We start from the raw sequence: 20571 nt of genomic DNA, 5'->3' as shown, positions 1-20571 counted from the left end.
TTATCCTGACTCTGGCTGACCCCGAGACCCTCCAGGGAGCTAGCCCATATTCTACATGACACCTTCACTGCATCCTCATCCCATTCATGTTCTTAAGCTGGCTGTTCTTCAGGATTTTTTCCTTGTCCCTTTGTGTTTTTGGTGGTCTCATCTTTTCTTAGCAGATAGTTGAGCCCCAAACCTTGCACTTTTCCTGTTTTAGTTAATGCTGTTCCCAGTGCCTGGAATATCTTTTCTTTTTCTCTAAACAACTGAGCCCTACCTTAATGGTTGGTTGTGTTGATGGTTGTATCCCTGTTTGTCCTTTAAAGCACAGCTCAGGTATTGCCTTCTTCCTATATCTTTCCCTGATTTATCCAGTTAATAGTGATCTTTTCCTCCTCAAGTTTTACATAGTCCTACTTACCTCTCCTGCCTTTACTATCTATTTATTTTGTAATGTAATTATTTATGTATGTCTTTCTTACATAATATTGTCAATTCTATAAAGTCAGGGGCTCTGTCTTATCTAAAATTGACACCTTTCCCAGAATCTAGCACAATGCTCTGCACACATTATTAGACATTTTGTTGTTGTTTATTGAATTTAATAGGAGCCAAAGGTACCCTGAAACTAAATTGCAGTTGTTGACACAAGTTCCCTGACCTGAGTCCTACTCTAACCTGTAGTTACCCAAGTGTAACTGATTTTCCAGGAGGTTTATTATAGCTTTTTGTTAGAATATAGAAATCTTTATAATACTGTATTATACCCACATTCAAGTAGCATTTATTAAGCATCTACTACATGTGTAGACTTAGGGGGAAATGCTATAGGATTACAAAACAAAACAAAGGACAGTCCCTGCCCTTTGAGAAACATACATAGGAATGTTGGAATTAGCACATTGGGTACAGCATGGTCCATCAATCTCACTCTCCAACAAGTAGCACAGTTAATCAGAGGGATTAAACTTAACATGGATCCACTATAAAACAAGGCAGTATATAAGCAAGTGAATGATCATAAAGATTTATAGGAAAATTGAAAAAAGTTAAAACAATAAACAAAGGAAACACTTTTTAGAAGAGGTGAATTTTAGTTGGGCTCCATAGGCTTAGATTTTGTCAGACTGTTATCCCTTCTTTGTCATGGAGATCAAGGGCATGGTGCTCCTTCAATTTGGAAAATCTGTGTAAAATGTTTTGGCTAGAGAAGAAGTCTGATTTTTTTTCTTTTTCTTTTATGAGATGTTTACAGTGCTTTATTGTAAAATTTGGGTTGATATACATACATAAATATAGACAGATAGATACACACACACACACACACACTTTATGCATTTCTGAGTTTCTAAACTTTTTCTTTGTCATCTAATGACCTTTGCTTATCTGTACTTTTGCCAAAACTCCCACAAAATTCCCACTTAATTTCTTATGCAATTCACGATATATTGAAACCACATTGGGGAAAGTCGCATTGTGGAAGGGATAATTGTAAATAACATTAGTCTGACCTGATAAATGGGGATATCTGGCTTGTTATCAGGCATTTGTGATATATCCATTATGGGAAGTCCATGTGAGTAACTTCCTCTGCTACTGCAAGCCAGCATCTTCTTTGCAACATACAGGTGAGAGAGCTACCTGGGCCTCTGAGAGTGACTTGTCCAGTGCACATAATAATATGTTTCAAAGGGGAGATTCAAACTCAGATCTTCCTGATTATTTACTCTCTATATTCTTTGCTGTCTTTCCTTACTTATAGTAGGGGCTTAATAAATGTTTGCATTAAATTGAATGCTAAGACCCACATTCAAATCCTAAAAAACTTCACAAAATTCTTATTAGCAAAGCATATGATCCTGGTTTCAAAAAAAAGAAATTGCTGTGGATGTGTGAATCTATCTTTCGCCTATATTTTTGCAGATTTTAGAGATACATAGGAGTTTCTGGATTTATTTTTATTTATTATATGTCTCTTATTCCCTAGTAAAAAGCAAGTTCCCTACATTCAAGGACAGTTAGATTTTTTGTCTTTGATCATGCTTTGTATCTAGGAGTCACTTGAAGTTTTTTAAGTTGAATTATTTCAGTTCATTTGATTTTTTAAATCTTTGTTATCAGAAGAGTCACTTAATATTTTGTTTTTTTATTTTTTCATTGTGTTTTTGGTATATTTCTCCAAATGCATACCAAGTTGCTATATTCTCTTAAATCATCAATATGATTTTTCAAAACCTCAAAAAAATTGAGCCAGACCATAGACTGTATACAATAGTTCTTTCCTATTAATTATCATTTTACTTAGAGCCACTAATTAAACCAGTGATCTTTTTTCCCCCTGTCTTAATGGGGAAAAAAACAGAAAAACAAAAACTGTCAGTTCTTTAAGGACCTTGACTGATTCTGCTTTTTGACTAATTCTACTTTTGCATATTTCTTCGCATCATTGATCCAACATTCTAAATTTTTCAGATTTCAAATCCATATTTCTTCAACTTGCAAAGAGCTTAGCGTTAGTCTCAGAAGACCTTGACTTATTTTCAGCTCCACTGCTTTACAAGTTCTGACCATGGCCAAATCACTTGAACTCCCTGACTCTGATTTCCCTATATGTTAAATGAGCATAATAATATTTATCTAACTGACAAAGGGTTGTTGTATACTATATAAATGTGAATTATTATTATAAACCAGTATCAGATTAATAAGGTTTTTTTTATGCTATCACTTTTTAAAAATTAGTGTAATATCTACATATAGCATAATGCTTTAAATACCTAGTAGTATTCAGTAAATGCCTTTTGGTTATAAATTCTTGATTTCAGATACCTTTTGTGTTTCTCTATAATGATGAGGGAGCTGTTACAGCTATTGAATGTCATTGTCTCAGCCCCCACAAATCAATGAGCTATAAAAGTTACTTGATCCAGTTACTTATGGAAGAGATTTTGAATAAGTTTAAAGCACTTTTTTATGAAGGAATCTTTTCTTAGTTTATCATATTGAATCAGATACTAGGATTCTCAATTCGCAAGGTATTTTCATATTGGAATTAGTGAAATTTAGGGAAAAAAAGGAGCCATGACATTGCTGGTATTTTTTTTTTCCTATTGCATTTTAGGCATTATTCTAGTCCATGACTTAACAAATAAGAAGTCATCTCAGAATTTGTATCGTTGGTCATTGGAAGCTGTCAACAGGGATTTGGTTCCAAGTGGAGTCTTAGTTACCAATGGGTAAGTATATAGTTTTTAGACAAGAAATTACTTGAACTTCAGATTCTTATCTTCTTTACCTACTTCATTCAAATATTAAGATAACTTCAAGCATGTACTTTACAAAAATATAAATTTGTAGTTTGAAGAACAAAGCTAATTTTAAGGCCATATATATTCAAATATATAATCTAAGTTTTATATGAAAATAAAATGTCATATGATCAACAAGGTAGAAGATAGATGTTAGTCATATCACCAACAAGATGGAGAACCTCTCATACAATCTCTCAATGTGACTTTCCAAAATAGGAATTAGATAAAAGAAATAATAAAGCAATTCCAACTGTCTCCATTAAAAGCACAGAACTAACATACTCACTATTCACCTCCATTTGCCATCACCCTCTAGCAGGTACAAAAACTAACCCACAAGCCTGCAACAGAACTCAGTACTATCCTCTCCTACCTACTCCCAGTATCACAAAAAAATCTAAAGGCTAGAACTTGTTATACTTGGGACTACAGTAAAGCAGTACACTGTGGTGCAATTGCATTCAAAGAGAACTCAGGAATAGAGGAAATAGAACAGGACACGTGAATGGACTATGTAACACTCCAATAAGCTGGTAGAGAAAAGGCCCAGTATCTAGCTGAGATCAGTTCTGTCATTTTTCATGTCACTTGGGGCAGATATTAAAGCTGGTAAAATATGAATTTTCCAGTGTAGAAAGAGAGTGACCTGGCTTTGAGGACCAACTCTCAGAGATTATCAAAAGAAGTAGTCAGAAAATGAGCAGTTGGAGAAAATAAGAAAAAACAAAACAAAACACAGAAAATAACAAATCTAAGGAAGAAGAAAACTCCATTAAAGACCTTGAATGTAAACAGATAAACCGACAGTGAGTGTGCTAATAACAAAAGGAAATATGGTCTCCAGATAGCAAAAAAAGTCCAAAAGTTTCTGAATAAATATTTCAAGACAAAGGAAAATGAATCTATTCCTTATGATACAGAAGAACTTGTGGATTCCTAATAGAGTATGGAATCACAGCAGCAGAATGGTTTAAAAGAGAAATAGAAACAGTAAGAGCAGAATTTTTGACTTGCACAGCAGAAATAATTGGCAGAATAGAAAAATTTGAATCCAGTGTAGCAAATCTCACCAAAGAAACAAGAGAGAATAATTGAATAGGAAAGCAAATACATAGAAATAAAGGAAAACCTGGAAGAAGAAAAGCAAAAGCAATAATATTAAAAGAAAATATGATCTCCATACAAACAAAACAGAAAATGTATACATCCTAAGGATTACAGATGACATGACTAGTCAAAAAATCTGAATACTATAATTCAAGAAACATTGTCCCTTCCTCCCTGAAAAAACTGTCTAGAATTTCTGACTAGAGGGAGAATAGTGCTAATCAAAAGTAGCAACAGATGACCAAAAATCTATATCCTGTGAACTCCAGAAGTCATGTTGTAATTTAACAATTCCAATAACAAATTCTGCAAGCAACCAAAAGAAATGCCTTGAAATTTAATAAAAGAAATGAAATTTGAATAACAAGCCTATTTTGCATGCACCATAAACTATAGGAAACAATGAAATTTGTTCCAAAGAGCAAAAGAGCTCAAGATGCAATCTAACATGTTGTATCCTGCAAACCCAAGCCTAACTAATAATGAAAAGAGATGGATATTCAATAAAAAGGAGGCATTCAGAGCCTTCCTAGAAATTAACCAAAACTGGCCAGTTATTTGTTTTGCAGATACCTCAAATGATAGATAAGCAGGAAAAATAAACAAATAATATAATCAAGCAGAAAAACAAAAAAAGAAAAAACTATTGAGTACTTTCTAACAGTACTCAAGGAAATAACAGTGAAAGAAAACAGAAGTGATGGTAAAGACACACCCCTGAAATGTTATGGATTAATTACCACCCTGCCTGCTGATCAGTGTTTTGTTTTGTTTTTGTGGGACTGAATTGCAGAATAAGGTACATAAAAAGGGAGAAGGGAGGAAGAAGATAGAAGAAAATGTGATGAAGCTTAATCTAGTTAAAAGTTAATTAACAATCAAGAGAAAACATCTACTGTCTTCTCTCAGTAAGACAAGAGTCCACAGAAAATGAAGGAGGAAGCAATGGGAGAGATTGAAAAAGAAGGAAATTTTGTTACAATTGAAGAATAGTCATGGTGGATGACATTCTACAAAGGGAGATGGGTATCTTTGGGTTTAAACAAGACACATGGGTATAATATCTAAGTATTTGGTGCTTAGAGAGACTACACAGCCTTTCTCAGGATAAGAGGAATCTGAGTTTGGAGACACTATCCGACAAGAGTGGAAGGACATGGACCTAGGAGAATTCATGGCAAATGGGGGTGGAAAATTGCCATGGAAAAAATTCTGCAAGGCTATAACATGGAAACTCTTCCTTAAAGAGGGAATCTAAAATATGTACTTTAGAAACTTTAACTCTATGAGGGGTACAAAGATGAAAGCATAACTAAATAAGTACAAGGACCATGTATCAAAGAATACAAGTCAGAAAGGGGAGATTAATAATGAAAAAACTAAGGGAAAGAGATGATGCTTTTTTGAAAATAAAAAGGCTCAGAAAATGAAATTTTAAAAATTAACAAAATAAGTTGATGGGAAGGAATGGAAAGGGAATTCTACTTGGCTGTTTTGACCTGAGAGGAAAAAAAAAGGTGAAGAATTAAATAACTAGATAAAGAGAAGAATGGAGAAAAAAAAAGGCAAAACTCCAGAAATGGGATAAACAGTAACAAAAAGGACCAGAGAATAATAAAGGTAGAATAGAATTGCCTTTAAGTAGATTAAGCTGAAATACTTAATGAGGCTTGGTATTTTATTTACAGAAGAGGAGAAAAAAGTTCTAATCTGGAGAGAAGTATAAACTTAGATCTCATAACCTTAAATGATAGATTTTTAAACTCCAATAAAATGAAAAAGTGACAATTTGGATAAGAAAGCACAACCCCATCATCTATTGCTTTTTTATAAGAAACATTTTTAAAAACCATATTTCTACTGGGTCTGTATCCCAAGGAGAGCAAACAAAAGGGAAAATGTCTCACATGTACAAAAATGTTTGTAGCAGCCTTTTTTTATAGTGGCATGGAACTGAAAACTGGGTGGATTCCCATCCATGGGAAAATGGCTGAATAAGTCATGGTATATGAATGTTATGAAATATTATTGTTCTATAAGAAACAATCAGCAGGATGATTTCAGAGAGGCCTGGAGAGGTTTACGTGAACTTATGTTAAATGAAGTAAGTAGAACCAAGAAAACATTGTACATAGCAACCACAAGATTATATGATGATTGATAGTGATGGGCATGGCTCTTTTCAAAATGAAGTGATTCAGGCCGATTCCAACAGACTTATGAAGAAGAGAGCCATCTTCATCCAGAGAGAGAACTGTGGGGAAAACTGTGAGTGTGGATCACAACATAGTATTTTCACCTTCATTGTTGTTGTTTGTTTGCTTGTTTTTTTCTTTCTTTTTTTCCCTTTCTGATCTGAATTTTCTTGTGCAGCATGATAAAATGTGGAAATATTTTTAGAAGAATTGCTCTGTAGGATTACTTGCTATCTAGGGAAGGGAAGAGGTAGAGAAAGAGAGAGAAAAATTTGGAGAATAAGGTTTTTGTAAGAGTGAATGTTGAAAATTACCTTTGCATGTATTTTGAAAAATAGAAAGCTATTATTAAAAAAAAACAAAACAAAACAAAAAACAAAGACATACATACAGAATAAAAATGAGAGAATGGAGAAAAAATTATTATAAATCAGAATCCAAAAAAGTACAAATTGTACTTACTTTGTCAGACAAGACAAAAACACTCAAAACTTTAAAAGGGATAAATAAACTACATTATGCTAGAAGGAACTGTGGATAACAAATTGATATCAGTATTAATCGTATATGCTTCAGTTAATTAAATCTATAAAAAGAAATTACCTGGGATTTCTGGCCAAGATGGTGGAGAGGATACACACATCTATTTAAGCTGCATCTTACTCTTAGAATGCTTTATTTCATGACAAGACCTCAGAATTAGTGCTTGACTGAAAAAAAAACACAAATAATTACATACAGAAGATATCCTAGAAATTTGCCAGAAAAGGTTTGTTTTTGCTCACGGGTGGGGATGGGTAGACAGGCAGTGAGAGTATGGAAGGCAGCTCACACTTAACAGATCTGAAAGGGATGGGGTGTGATCTCAGCCGTTTCTGCGGGGAGAACTTTACCATAGTGTGGCTAATTTGCTTTGGCAGCAAGTCAGTAGATCAGCAGAGAAGTTACCAACACAGGCTAAAGACTATAACCCCGAAAAGCTAAGGTCTCTTGGGTCCTGGTCACACTCTCTCAGAGTGACTCAGTATGCTCTCAGAGTCTCAGAGCGCAGCCTCAGTGCAGCCATTGTTGTCCTGCTAGTGCCTCACTGCTAGCCCCTGCAGTCTGTAGAGGAAGCTCAGTAATACCATCCAGTCCCCCACTCCCCCCAAAAAAGACAGACTGCATTTGTTTCTTTTTTTGTTAGTTTGTTTTCATGATTTTTCTTTGACAAAATGAGCAAAAAATTAAAACAGGCTCTAACTATTGATAGCTTTTATATGGATAGAGAGCAGACTTTAAATCCTGAGAAGACTAAAAATAGACTTTCTCCAGATGAATCCCAAAAGGGGGATATGATCCACACAAGACTCTCATAGAAGAAATTTAAAAGGCTCTCACAAGAGAGCTAGAAGAAAAATGGAAAAGGAAAGGGAAGCTTGGCAAGAGAGTCTGGATAAGTCATCCCACTCATTTAAAGATAGAGTGGATAAAGAAATCAAGTCCTTGAAAAACAGAATTAGTAAATTGGAAAAGGTAAACAATTCCAAGAAAAACAGAATTAGTGAATTGGAAAAAGAAAATAGCTCTCTAAAAAGTAAAATTGGCGAAATGGAAAAAAATTCCATAGACCAAAACAACTCACTTAAAAACTCAATTGGACAATTAGAAAAAAGATATTTAAAAAGTGAGTGAAGAAAATAATTCATTAAAAATCAGAATTGAACAAATGGAATTGAATGACTCGAGGAGACACCAAAAATCAGTCAAGCAAAACTAAAAAAAAAATGAAACAATGGGAAAAAAAATGTCAGATACCTTCTTGGGAAAACAACAGACCTGAAAAATAGATCTAGGAGAGATAATCTGAGAATTATTGGACTTCCTGAAGAATATGATGGAAAAAAAGAGCTTGGACATTATTTTCCAGGAAATTATCAAAGAGAACTGCCCATATGTTATAGAAACAGAAGATAAAATAGACATTGAAAGAATTCATCGATCACCTACTGAAAGGAACCCTAAAATCAAAACTCCAAGAAATATAGTGGCTAAATTCCAGAATTATCAGACCAAGGAAAAAAATACTACAAGCTGTTAGAAAAAATTAATTCAAATATAGAGAAGCCACAATAAGGATTACTCAGGATTTAGCAGTGTCCACATTAAAGGATCAAAGGGCCTGGAATCTGATATTCCAAAGGGTAAGGAACTTGGTATGCAGCCAAAAATAACTTACCCAGCCAAAATGAGCATTTTTTTCCCAGAAAAGAAAGTGGACATTCAATGAAATAAGTGAATTTCATCTGTTTCTGATGAAAAAAACCGAAACTAAACAAAAAGTTTGATCTCCAAATATAGGACTCAAGAAAACCTAAAAAGGTAAAAAGAAATCTTGGGAACTATATTTCTATTATAAAGATCTATAAAGAATACATGTATACATTGTTCTAGAAACTAGAGGTGGAAAGGAAATTGCACCCGGAAAAGGGTAAAGTGGGGGTACTACATCTCACAAAGAGGCAAAGAAAACCTGTTATATCTGAGAGAAAGAATGGAGGGGGATGAACATAGTGTGTATCTTACTCTCATCAGAATTGGCTTAAAGAGAAAAATATTAGACATATTCAATTTATGGTGAAACTTTTCCCATTTCATTAAAAAGTGGGAGGGAAAAAGTGAAAAGGAAAGGAGTAAACTAAACTGAAGGGTATACAGAAATTGTGAGGAAAAGGGTAAGTCGGGGGGAACTCTAAGGTGGGGGAAGGGATACTAAAAAGGGAGGCTGTGAGAAGCAAGTGGTGCTCACAAATCTAATACTGGGGAGGGGGATAAGGTGAAAGGAAAGGAGAAAAGCATAAGCAGGGGTTAACAAGATGGCAGGTAATACAGAATTAGTCATTTTAACCATAAATGTGAATGGGGTAAACTCCTTCATAAAGAGGAAGCGGTTAGCAGACTGGATTAAAACCCAGAATCCTATAATATATTGTTTACAGGAAACACACTTGAAGCAGGGTAATACATACAGAATAAAGGTAAAAAGAGCAGAATCTACTATGTTTCAGGTGAAGTCAAAAAAGCAGGGGTAGCTATCCTGATCTCAGATCAAGCAAAAGCAAAAATTGATCTAATTAAAAGAGATAAGGAAGGGCATTATATCTTGCTAAAGGGTAGCATAGATAATGAAGCATTATCAATATTAAACATATATGCACCAAGTGGTGTAGCATCTAAATTCTTAAAAGAGAAATTAAGAGTGCTGCAAGAAGAAATACACAGCAAAACTGTAATAGTGGGAGATCTCAACCTTGCACTCTCAGAATTAGATAAATCAAATCACAAAATTAATAAGAAAGAAGTGAGAGGTAAATAGAATACTAGAAAAGTTAGATATGATAGATCTTTGGAGAAAACTAAATGGAGACAGAAAGGAGTACACTTTCTTCTCAGCAGTTCATGGACCTATACAAAAATTGACTATATATTAGGACATAAAAACCTCAAATTCAGATGGAGTAACAGTAATAGTAAATGCGTCCTTTTCAGATCACGATGCAATGAAAATTACATTCAGTAAAAAGCCAGGAAGAAATATACCAAAAATAATTGGAAACTTAATAATCTCATACTAAAGAACAATTGAGTGAAATAGCAAATCATAGACATAATTAATAACCCAAGAAAATGACAATAATGAGATGTCATACCAAAGTGTGTGGGATGCAGCCAAAGCAGTAATAAGGGGAAATTTCATATCTTTAGAGGCTTACTTGCATAAAATCAAGAAAAAGAAGGTCAATGAATTGAGCTTGCAACTAAAAATGCTAGAATAGGAACAAATTAAAAAGCCCCAGTCAAACACTAAACTTGAAATTCTAAAAATAAAAGGAGAGATTAATAAAATTGAAAGTAAAACAAAAACTATTGAATTAATAAAACTAAGAGTTGATTCTATGAAAAAAAAAACAACAAAATAGATTAAACCCTTAGTAAATCTGATTTTAAAAAGTAAAGAGGAAAATCAAATTGTTAGTCTTAAAAATGAAAAGGGAGAACTTGCCACTAATGAAGAGGAAATTAGAGCAATAATTGGGAGTTACTTTGCCCAACTTTATGCCAATAAATTCGACAACTTAAATGAAATGGAAGAATACCTTCAAAAATACAGCTTGCCCAGATTAACAGAGGAAGAAGTAAATTGGTAAACAGTCCCATCTTAGAAAAAGAAATAGAACAAGCTATTAATCAACTCCCTAAGAAAAAATCCCCAGGATCAGATGGATTTACATGTGAATTCTACCAAACATTTAAAGAACAATTAACTCCAATGCTATATAAACTATTTCAAAAAATAGGGATTGAAAGAGTCCTATCAAATTCCTTTTATGACACAGACATGGCACTGATACCTAAACCAGGTAGGTTGAGAACAGAGAAATAAAATTATAGACCAATCTCCCTAATGAATATTGATGCTAAAATCTTAAATAAAATATTAGCAAAAAGATTACAGAAAATCATGCCCAGGATAGTACACTATGACCAAGTAGGATTTATACCAGGAATGCAGGGCTGGTTCAATATTAGGAAAACTATTAGCATAATTAACTATATCAATAACCAAACAAACAAAAACCATATGATCATCTCAATAGATGCAGAAAAAGCATTTGATAAAATCCAACATCCATTCCTAATAAAAACACTTGAGAGTGTAGGAATAAATGGACTTTTCCTTAAAATAGTCAGGAGCATATATTTAAAACTGTCAGTAAGCATCATATGTAATGGCGATAAACTGGAACCATTCTCAGTAAGATCAGGAGTGAAACAAAGTTGCCCACTATCGCCATTATTATTCACTATTGTATTAGAAATGCTAGCCTCGGCAATAAGTCGAGAATGAGATTAAAGGAATTAGAGTAGGTAATGAGGAAACTAAACTATCACTCTTTGAAGATGATATGATAGTATACTTAGAGAATCCCAGAGATTCTACTAAAATGCTATTAGAAATAATTCACAACTTTAGCAAAGTTTGCAGGATACAAAATAAACCCACATAAATCCTCAGCATTTTTATACATCACCAACAAAATCCAACAGCAAGAGATACAAAGAGAAATTCCATTCAAAATATTTTGGGAATCTACCTACCAAAGGAAAGTCAGGAATTATATGAGCAAATTTGCAGAACACTTTCCACACAAATAAAATCAGATTTAAATAACTGGAAAAATATTAAGTGTCTTGGATAGGCCAAGCGAATATAATAAAGGAGACAATACTCACTAAACTAATCTATTTATTTATTGTATACCAATCAGATTCCTAGAAACTATTTTATTGACCTAGAAAAAATAACAAAATTCATATGGAAGAACAAAAGATCAAGAATTTCAAGGGAATTAATGGGAAAAAAAATTAAATGAAGGTGACCTAGCTGTTCCTGATCTAAAACTGTATTATTAAGCAGCAGTCACCAAAACCATTTGATATTGGCTAAGGAATAGATTAGTTGATCAGTGGAATAGGTTAGGTTCACAAGACAAAATAGTCAGCTATAGCAATCTAGTGTTTGACAAATCCAAAGATCCTAACTTTTGGGATAAGAATTCATTATTTGACACAAACTGCTGGGAAAACTGGAAATTAATATGGCAGAAGTTAGGCATGGACCCACACTTAACACTGTATACCAAGATAAGATCAAAATGGGTCCATGATTTTGGCATAAAGAACGAGATTATAAATAAATTAGAAGAACATAGGATAGTTTACTTCTCAGATTTGTGGAGGAGGAAGAAATTTGTGACCAAAGATGACTAGAAATCATTATTGATCACAAAATAGAAAATTTTGATTATATCAAATTAAAAAGCCTTTGTACAAACAAAACTAATGCAAACAAGATTAGAAGGGAAGCAACAAACTGGGAAAACATCTTCACAGTTAAAGGTTCTGATAAAGGCCTCATTTCCAAAATATATACAGAATTGACCCTATAAGAAATCAAGCCTTTCTCCAATTGATAAATGGTTAAAGGATATGAACAGACAATTTTCAGATGATGAAACTGAAACTATTTCCATTCATATGAAAAGTGTTTCAAATCAATATTGATCAGAGAAATGCAAATTAAGACAACTCTGAGATACCACTACATACCTGTCAGATTGGCTAAGATGACAGGAAAAAATAATGATGAATGTTGGAAGGGATGTGGGAAAACGGGACACTGATGCCTTGTTGGTGGAGTTGTGAATGAATCCAACCATTCTGGAGAGCAATCTGGAATTATGCCCCAAAAGTTATCAAACTGTGCATACCCTTTGATCCAGCAGTGCTACTACTGGGCTTACTAAAGAAGGGAAAGGGACCTATATGTGCCAAAATGTTTGTGGCAGCCCTGTTTGTAGTGGCTAGAAACTGGAAATTGAATGGATGCCCATCAATTGAAGAATGGTTGGGTAAATTGTGATATATGAATGTTATGAATATTATTGTTCTGTAAGAAATGACCAACAGGATGAATACAGAGAGGACTGGCGAGATTTACATGAACTGATGCCAAGTGAAATGAGCAGAACAAGGAGATCATTTTACACTTCAACAACAATACTGTATGATGTTGTATTCTGATGGAAGTGGTTATATTTGACAAAGAGAAGCTCTAATTCAGTTCCAATTGATCAATGATGGACAGAAGCAGCTACACCCAAAGAAAGAACACTGGGAAATGAGTGTTAACTATTTGCATTTTTGTTTTTCTTCCCAGATTATTTTTACCTTCTGAATCCATATATTGTATCTAGGATATACTATAACATATTTAACCTGTATAAGACTACCTGTCATCTAGGGGAGGATGTGGAGGAAGAGAAGGGAAAAGTCGGAACAGAAGTGAGTGCAAGAGATAATGTAAAAAAATTACCCATGCATATGTTCTGTCAATAAAAAGTTATAATAAAAAAAAAAGAAATTACCTGAAGAAGACATAGATAGTGACATAGCAGTGGCTGGAAGCTTCAGTGTCTTGATATTTAATTTTAGGTGAGTCTAAAAAAGAATAATCTTAAAGAAAAAAATATAAAATTGAACAAAGTTTTGGAGAAATAAGACTAAAAAAACAAAATTTTCTTGTAAATGGTCCTGCTAAAAACTATACACATCCTCAGCACTTGGGCTTTTACAGAAACTGATCAGTGTTAAAACCAGAGATAATATAAATAAAATATAAAAAGGCAAAAATAGCAAGCATCCTTTATAGACCACAAATAAAAGATAGACAACCAAATGGAGACTTAATAATGAAATCCTGAATATTAAACAACAAATCATAGAAACAATTATTATGTGAAAAAAATTATAACAGTGAAACAGTATACCAAAATTTCTGAGAAGCAACTTAAGCAATTCTTAGGAAAAAATTATCTCCCTGCAAAATTAATATATTAACAAAATAGAAAAAGAGAAAGGATTTATAAAGTGAATATGTATTTAAAAATTAGAGAGCCAACAAATAAATTTGAAGTAAGCATAATAAGGGGATATTTTAAAAATTAGAAAAGACAAAAACTTGGTGGAGTGGGGAAGAAAGACCTATGAAAATGACAAAACTAAAAGCTAGTTCTTAGAAATTCCTAATAAAATTGCTAAAACTTAAGCCAATTTGATTAAATACAGATCAGAAAATTAAATTAACAAGACAGCAAGTGAGCAAGGTGATTCCACAATAAAACCAGAAAAAAGTGAGCATAACTAGAAACTAATATGTCATTATATGGTAATAAAATTGAAAACACATACACACACACACACACACACACACACACACACACACAATTGAGGAATTTCTTAAAAGTGTAAGTACACAATCCAACAGAAGACCAAAAAAGAGAATCCACCATGCAGAAAGGAAGCAAGAGCTGGTTATAAAGGATTTGCCAAAAGGAAAATTACTGTCCTGGTGGAATCATAGCAGAATGCTATCAAACTTTTAATGAGCAATTAGTACCAATACTACATTCAAAAAAGGAGAAAGGAAACGCCATTTGGAATTCCTTTTATGGAAAAAAAAATCATATATATATATATATATACATACATACATACATACACACTCCTAATATCTAAACCTGAGAAGAATAAAACACAAGAATCACTAGTAAATATTCTTTCAAAAATATTAAATAGAACCTGGTCATGTAGTTTACAATTAATCATCTAAAAATTCATGATGACTGATTTGGAGTTATACCAAGATTGATTCAACACTAGAAAAAGACGTAACCGAATTACTTATTAACATAAAACCGAAACATCCAAAAACACAATTATCTCAGTACATATGGAAATAGACTATGACAAAGTATAGCACTAAAAATTCTACAGTTTGGATAAAAGAGGAGAAAAATTATCAATTTGTTGTGATATGATGGTTTACTTAGAAAATCCCAGGGAATCAGCAAAGGTACTGAGAATTAAAAAACTTGATCAGCATTGCAGGCTACAAAATGAGTCCCAACAGCATTTTTGTGTAATAACAGAATCTAAGAGGCAGCAATAGAAAGATAAAATAACAAAGTCCAAAAGGCAGTTATAGGGGGGAGGGGGGCGGGAAATGTCATTCCAAGTAGTTATAGGATGTGTAAATTGTCAGGGATTCAGTTTAACAGCAGACAAAGAACCAAGTGCTCTTTTAAAAAAATAATAACTTAAGCAGCCGAAGGTATATTCTGCAGTTGTTATAGCAAGACTGCCGATATAATCAAAATAACCTTATTACTAGAGTTGATTTTGTCTTTATCAATCAAATTATGAAAGGGATACTTTTCAAAATCCAATATAATAAAAACAAAATTTATTTGGAAAAACAAGTTCTAGAATATCAAGGCTAATAATGAAATTAATATTTGATATTCTATGAAGGAAGAATAGCACTTCTAGTTCTCAAACTATATCATAATGCAGCAATTATGAAAGTTATTTACTGTTGTTTTAAAAATGTACAAGTAGATCAGCAGACCAGATTAGACAAGGGAGAATCAATAGCAAAAGAATTCAATAACTCATTGATTATTAAACCAGAAAACCAGAAAACATCATTTACTCAGGAAAGAACTTCCCAGCAGATAACTACGGAGAAAACTAGATTTAGACCAAGAGCATACTCTATATAGTATAATATATTCTAAGTGAGCATATTACTTAAATATCAAAGATTTTATCATAAAAAATTGAAAGAAAAGCAGTATGTTTACCTCTCATAACTGTTAATAGGAGGTGCAATCTTAACTTAACAAGGGATAAAAACAACTATAGAAAATTAAACAAAAAACTTTAATACTTTCAGAAAACAAAAACGGATTTTTCTGCACAAACAAAATTAATGTACCAGCACAAGAAGGGAAATAGTAAATAGGGGTAAATCGCTATCAGATTTCTCTGATAAGAGTTTGGTATTCAAATTATATATAAATTATAACTAATCATGATCAAAAGCCATCCCTCGATAGATAAGTGGTTAAATATGAACAAATAATGAATTAAAACAATACTGAGGTTTTTCATCACACCCTGAAAAATGGCAAATGACAAGTGGTGGAAACAAGTTGGAAGGATTGTAGGAAAATAGACACAATTAATCTAGCTGTTTTGGAAAGCAATGTAGACTTATGCAAATATCGTGACTAGAATGTCCACACTGTGTAACTGAAAAATTCCATTATGAACTTAATACCCCAAGGAGACCATCAGTAAAAAGAAAGTCTCTACAAGCCCTAAAATATTTATAAGTGCAGTGAGATAGCAAAGAATTGGGAAAATTCCCTCTCAGGTGGGCACTGGCCAAGCAAATTGTAGTACATGATTATAATGGAAACTCTACTTAATGATATGAAAACTTGATATAGTGAGACGTGCACATGAAAACTTTACACCATGCAGTTTAGCAGAGATAACCAAAAAGGGATTACTGCTGTTGTTTTGGAAAGAGATTAATTCCATTCTGAGCATAAATTTGCAATTATGCAAGTAAAGTTATTGTATGATCCTCACAGTTTTAAGCAAATGACCTCACTACTGGACATATGCACCAAGGAAATTAAAGCCATAAAGATCAATATGCATAGACATATTTTTGCTTTTAACAAAGAAGTGGAATCAAAGTGGGTACTAATTGACTGAGGAATGGATAAAAATCTATTATATGAATGTAATGGAATATTCTGCAACTAAAAAATGACAGATATGAAGGATTCATAGAAATGGGGAGGACTTTATGAGAGAACTGAAAGATCCTACAATACTCATTGATTACAGTATTATAAATGAAAAAAAATCATGAAAAAAAACTGAACATTTAAAAAAAAATTGATGAAAAATCCAGAAAACATAATGAAACATACTTTTTCATCTGAGAGAAGTTGGACTACTAGGATAGAACATTGTATACATGGTCAGAAATAGTCACTGTATAAAATGTTTTTTCTTTGTTAAAAGGTGGAGTTCAATCTACTATGGAAAGGGTTTTTTGCAGGGTTTTTCTCAGAAATGATTGATGGGATGGTAACAATAATTAAAAGTGTAACGTGAAGTAGGAGAAGGAAGACAGGGAAGAGTGTTATTTGAAAGACTTCTTGAAGGAAATAATATTTTTGTCAAAAGGATTAGTGGAAATTTTTCAGTTGTTAAGGAATATAGCTGAGTTACTGTGAGTGCATTCCTACTTAGTTGTCAGCACTTGAGTGAAGATAAAACTGGAAGATAGGCTTATCCGCAATGATTTGTCATAGATGGAATTTTTGGTAAGGAGTAAATAAGGAGAATTTGTATGTAACATGAAAGGGATATGTGTCATGGGAAATTAAGGATAACATTTTAGTGATTAATAAGGCAAATCACAGTTTCACATCTTGTCTCTCAAAGCAATATTTATGTTGAAAGTAAGGGTCAAAGGTTTCTTGCAGTAATTAGCTAAATTGTAAAAAGAAGGATGTTAGTGTTTTTAAAAGGTAGATTACAAACAATAGAACTCACTGTAAAGGCTAGCCACTCAAGAGGCTTTCAAATTTCTAAAAATTGTAGTTTGGTATAATGTTTCAGTAAGTTTAACTAACTGATTCATAAATTTCAAAAAAAAAAAAAAGGAAAGAAAAGAAAAATAATAAAATATGGAAGGAAAGGAGGAGGAGGGAAGAAAGAAGGGAAGACATACTGAAGAAAAGGGGAAACTACTAAATTTGGATATATTGACTGGTTTATTGATTTTCTGACACAAGCCAACCTGAATTATCTTGAAACTCCATTTCTGCTGACTTAGTTTTTGCTTGTAATATATTTTTTAAAATCTACACCTAGCTTATCTTTAATACATAGATAATGTGGTGCTTCATCTTCCTTTTCAGTGAAATGAAGCACCTTTTATATGATTCCTCTGCCTTTGGATGAGTTCAGTAGTAACCCTTTTGCAGACCCCAAGGACACTAAAATTTTCTGATCATTTTTGAGAGCTTGGATGCCAATACAAGTTTGCATTCTACTTGCAAATTCCTCTCTTAAATATAGACTCCATATATCTATATAGAATATAGATTCTATTAGATATATATCCCAGTTTTATAAGATCATAGATTTAGAACTAGAAGGGGCCTCAGAAATAATCTAATTCATTTCCTTCCATTTTATAAGTGAGGAAATTGAGGCTCAAAGATATTTAGTGGCTTTTCCTAGGCTATAAAATATGTAAATGGCAGAGCTGGAATATGAATACTGGTACTTTCACTCCTTTATATCTTCCTCTCCCCCCTCCCCACCCCCGCCCCCATTCTCATTTGCTAAATCTGGTTTGTTTGTTTTTTCTCTTTACCCAGCTTTATAATCAGACACAGGTCATCTGTTTGATTTTCTCTTCTTTGTCATCTCTATATCTAGGTATTTTCTTAATATAATCTCCATTTTTAATAGGTATACATACACAACAACATGGAAACCCATCCACTTTCTGTGATCTATCCATTGAGCATTCTCAAAGGGATACCTAGTAGCTTGACACTTTCCCCTATTGTCACAGAGATAGAGTAATCATAGTAGACTCTTGTATATTCTTGGAATCACATGTAATTACCCATCTTGCTGCTATACTACAGAACCCCTTAGCTTAAGCTTTCCAATACTAGGATGTCTCCAAGTAGCTGGAATTTTGAACATAATTCCTAGATGAATCTTTTGAGTCAATATTCAGGAGTAATAATAATTATAATAGTTAACAGGTATATGGTATTAAGCATGTACTGGGCACTGTGTTAAGAATTTTAAAATTTTCTCATCTGATCCTCACAACAATCCCAGAAGGCAGGTGCTATTATTACCCTCATTTAATAGATGAGTAAACCAAAGCAAATGGAGATTGACTGATTGGCTCACCAAGGATCATACAGCTAGTAAGTATCTAAGGCTGGATTTAAACTTAGGTTTTCATGACTCACAGCCATTCCATCACCTAGCTGCCCAACAGTAAGATGTCTGTCAATCATCCTGTTTTCATTATTTGAAGCACTTTGGTTCTAGATCATTTCTTGGGCGACAAAATTCTTTTAAATCTGCATTTCTCAAATTTTATTTCATTCATCAATCCAAGAGGTTCTGCAGATATATTTGGTTTAAATCATTTAGCCCCAAAGTTGGCTGCTCATTCAACTAATTTATATCATTTAATGAACTACATAATCACTTAAATGACTGTGGGCAGCCTGGCAAAATCGTGTTAGGAAAAATTTGGTTTTTTTGTTATTATTCCAACTTTGATTCTAGACTACCAGATAAAATCAATAAGTTTAAAGACAAAAAAATGCAAATGTGTTCATAATCAAGATGAAACAAAACATTTATGAATCTAGTTCAATTACTCAATCCTTAAAAAAAAAAGCTAAGATAATAGTGATCTCTAGTCTATTTACTTTGAGTGATCCTAGTATGCCCTATATATTATGTTACTGTTACCTTAAAATCATTTTATGATTCTCAAAAAAAGTGTGAATGAATTTACTAATAAAAAACTAAAAATTTAAAATTTAAACTCTTAAAATGATAATATAATATCTGCTAGAGCCAGGACATATAGCATACAAATTATTTCCAGTGATAAAAAATACCTTCCAGTTGTCTGGTTGTCCTCCATTCTTGAAGAGTACCAAAATGATAACTCTTTTGGAGTCCAGTTACAATGCATCAACATTGGCTGATGAAACCAATACAAGCTCAGAAGGCTGGACCACAGGTTGGGTGCAAACGATTCATATAAACTTTTAGATGGAGATGTCTCTAAAATTGAAGATAGTACATTTCTTTTGAACTACTGCAGTTCTGCATTGCTCATAGAGAACTGTGACTAGGTGGTATTTTGCCAGCATTTACCACCTTACACAATCAGTTCCAAAGCTCTTCAGAAAGACCTTGCAAATGTGCTTTTATTGCTTCTTCTGACCACCTTGTGAGCATGCATCTTGTGTTGAGTTTTCTATAAAATAGTCTTTTAGGCAAATGTACATTTGGCCTTCCAACAAAGTGGCCAGTCCATTAGAGTTGCATTCTCTGCAGAAGTGCTTGAATATTTGGCAGTTTAGCTTGAGAAAAGATCTCTGTGTCTAGTACCTTATCCTGGCAGCTGATCCTCAGAATCTTGCTAAGACAATTCAGATGGAAGTTATACAGTTTTCTGGCATGATGCTGGTATACTGTCTAGGTTTCACAGACATATAACAATGAGGTCAGTACAATGGTTCAGTGTAATGGTTCAGTTTGGCAGATAGCCTAATACCTTTTCTTTCTCATGCTTTCCTTCAGAACCTCCCAAATTCCCCACAGGATTTGACAGCACAATCCTCCTATCAGAAGGCATTTAGTTCCATCAAAAGTACAAACAAAACCTAGAGAAATGCAGGTTTCTTGGTTCATTAAGAAGAAAGATGAAATTCAGCTTTACACTGATA

At 33.2% G+C, this 20571-nt stretch overlaps 1 protein-coding gene across 2 annotated transcripts in view; it reads left to right on the top strand.

The window, feature by feature from the left end:
- Positions 1–20571, top strand: part of RABL3 (RAB, member of RAS oncogene family like 3) — a 72225-nt gene that overhangs the window by 28976 nt on the left and 22678 nt on the right. For both annotated transcript variants that reach the window (XR_007951901.1, XM_051985363.1), the window contains exon 4: positions 3107–3221. Coding sequence is in view for 1 of the 2 variants with exons in the window: in XM_051985363.1 (XP_051841323.1) it covers positions 3107–3221 (115 nt within the window). In the remaining variant the exon portion in view is untranslated. The remainder of the gene's footprint in view (positions 1–3106; positions 3222–20571) is intronic.

The sequence above is a fragment of the Antechinus flavipes genome, chromosome 3 (genome assembly GCF_016432865.1).
Source record: "Antechinus flavipes isolate AdamAnt ecotype Samford, QLD, Australia chromosome 3, AdamAnt_v2, whole genome shotgun sequence".
In the NCBI taxonomy this organism is placed as follows: Eukaryota; Metazoa; Chordata; class Mammalia; order Dasyuromorphia; family Dasyuridae; genus Antechinus; species Antechinus flavipes.
Note: the sequence above shows the minus strand (reverse complement) of the source record. Positions and strands in the feature narration are given on the sequence as shown.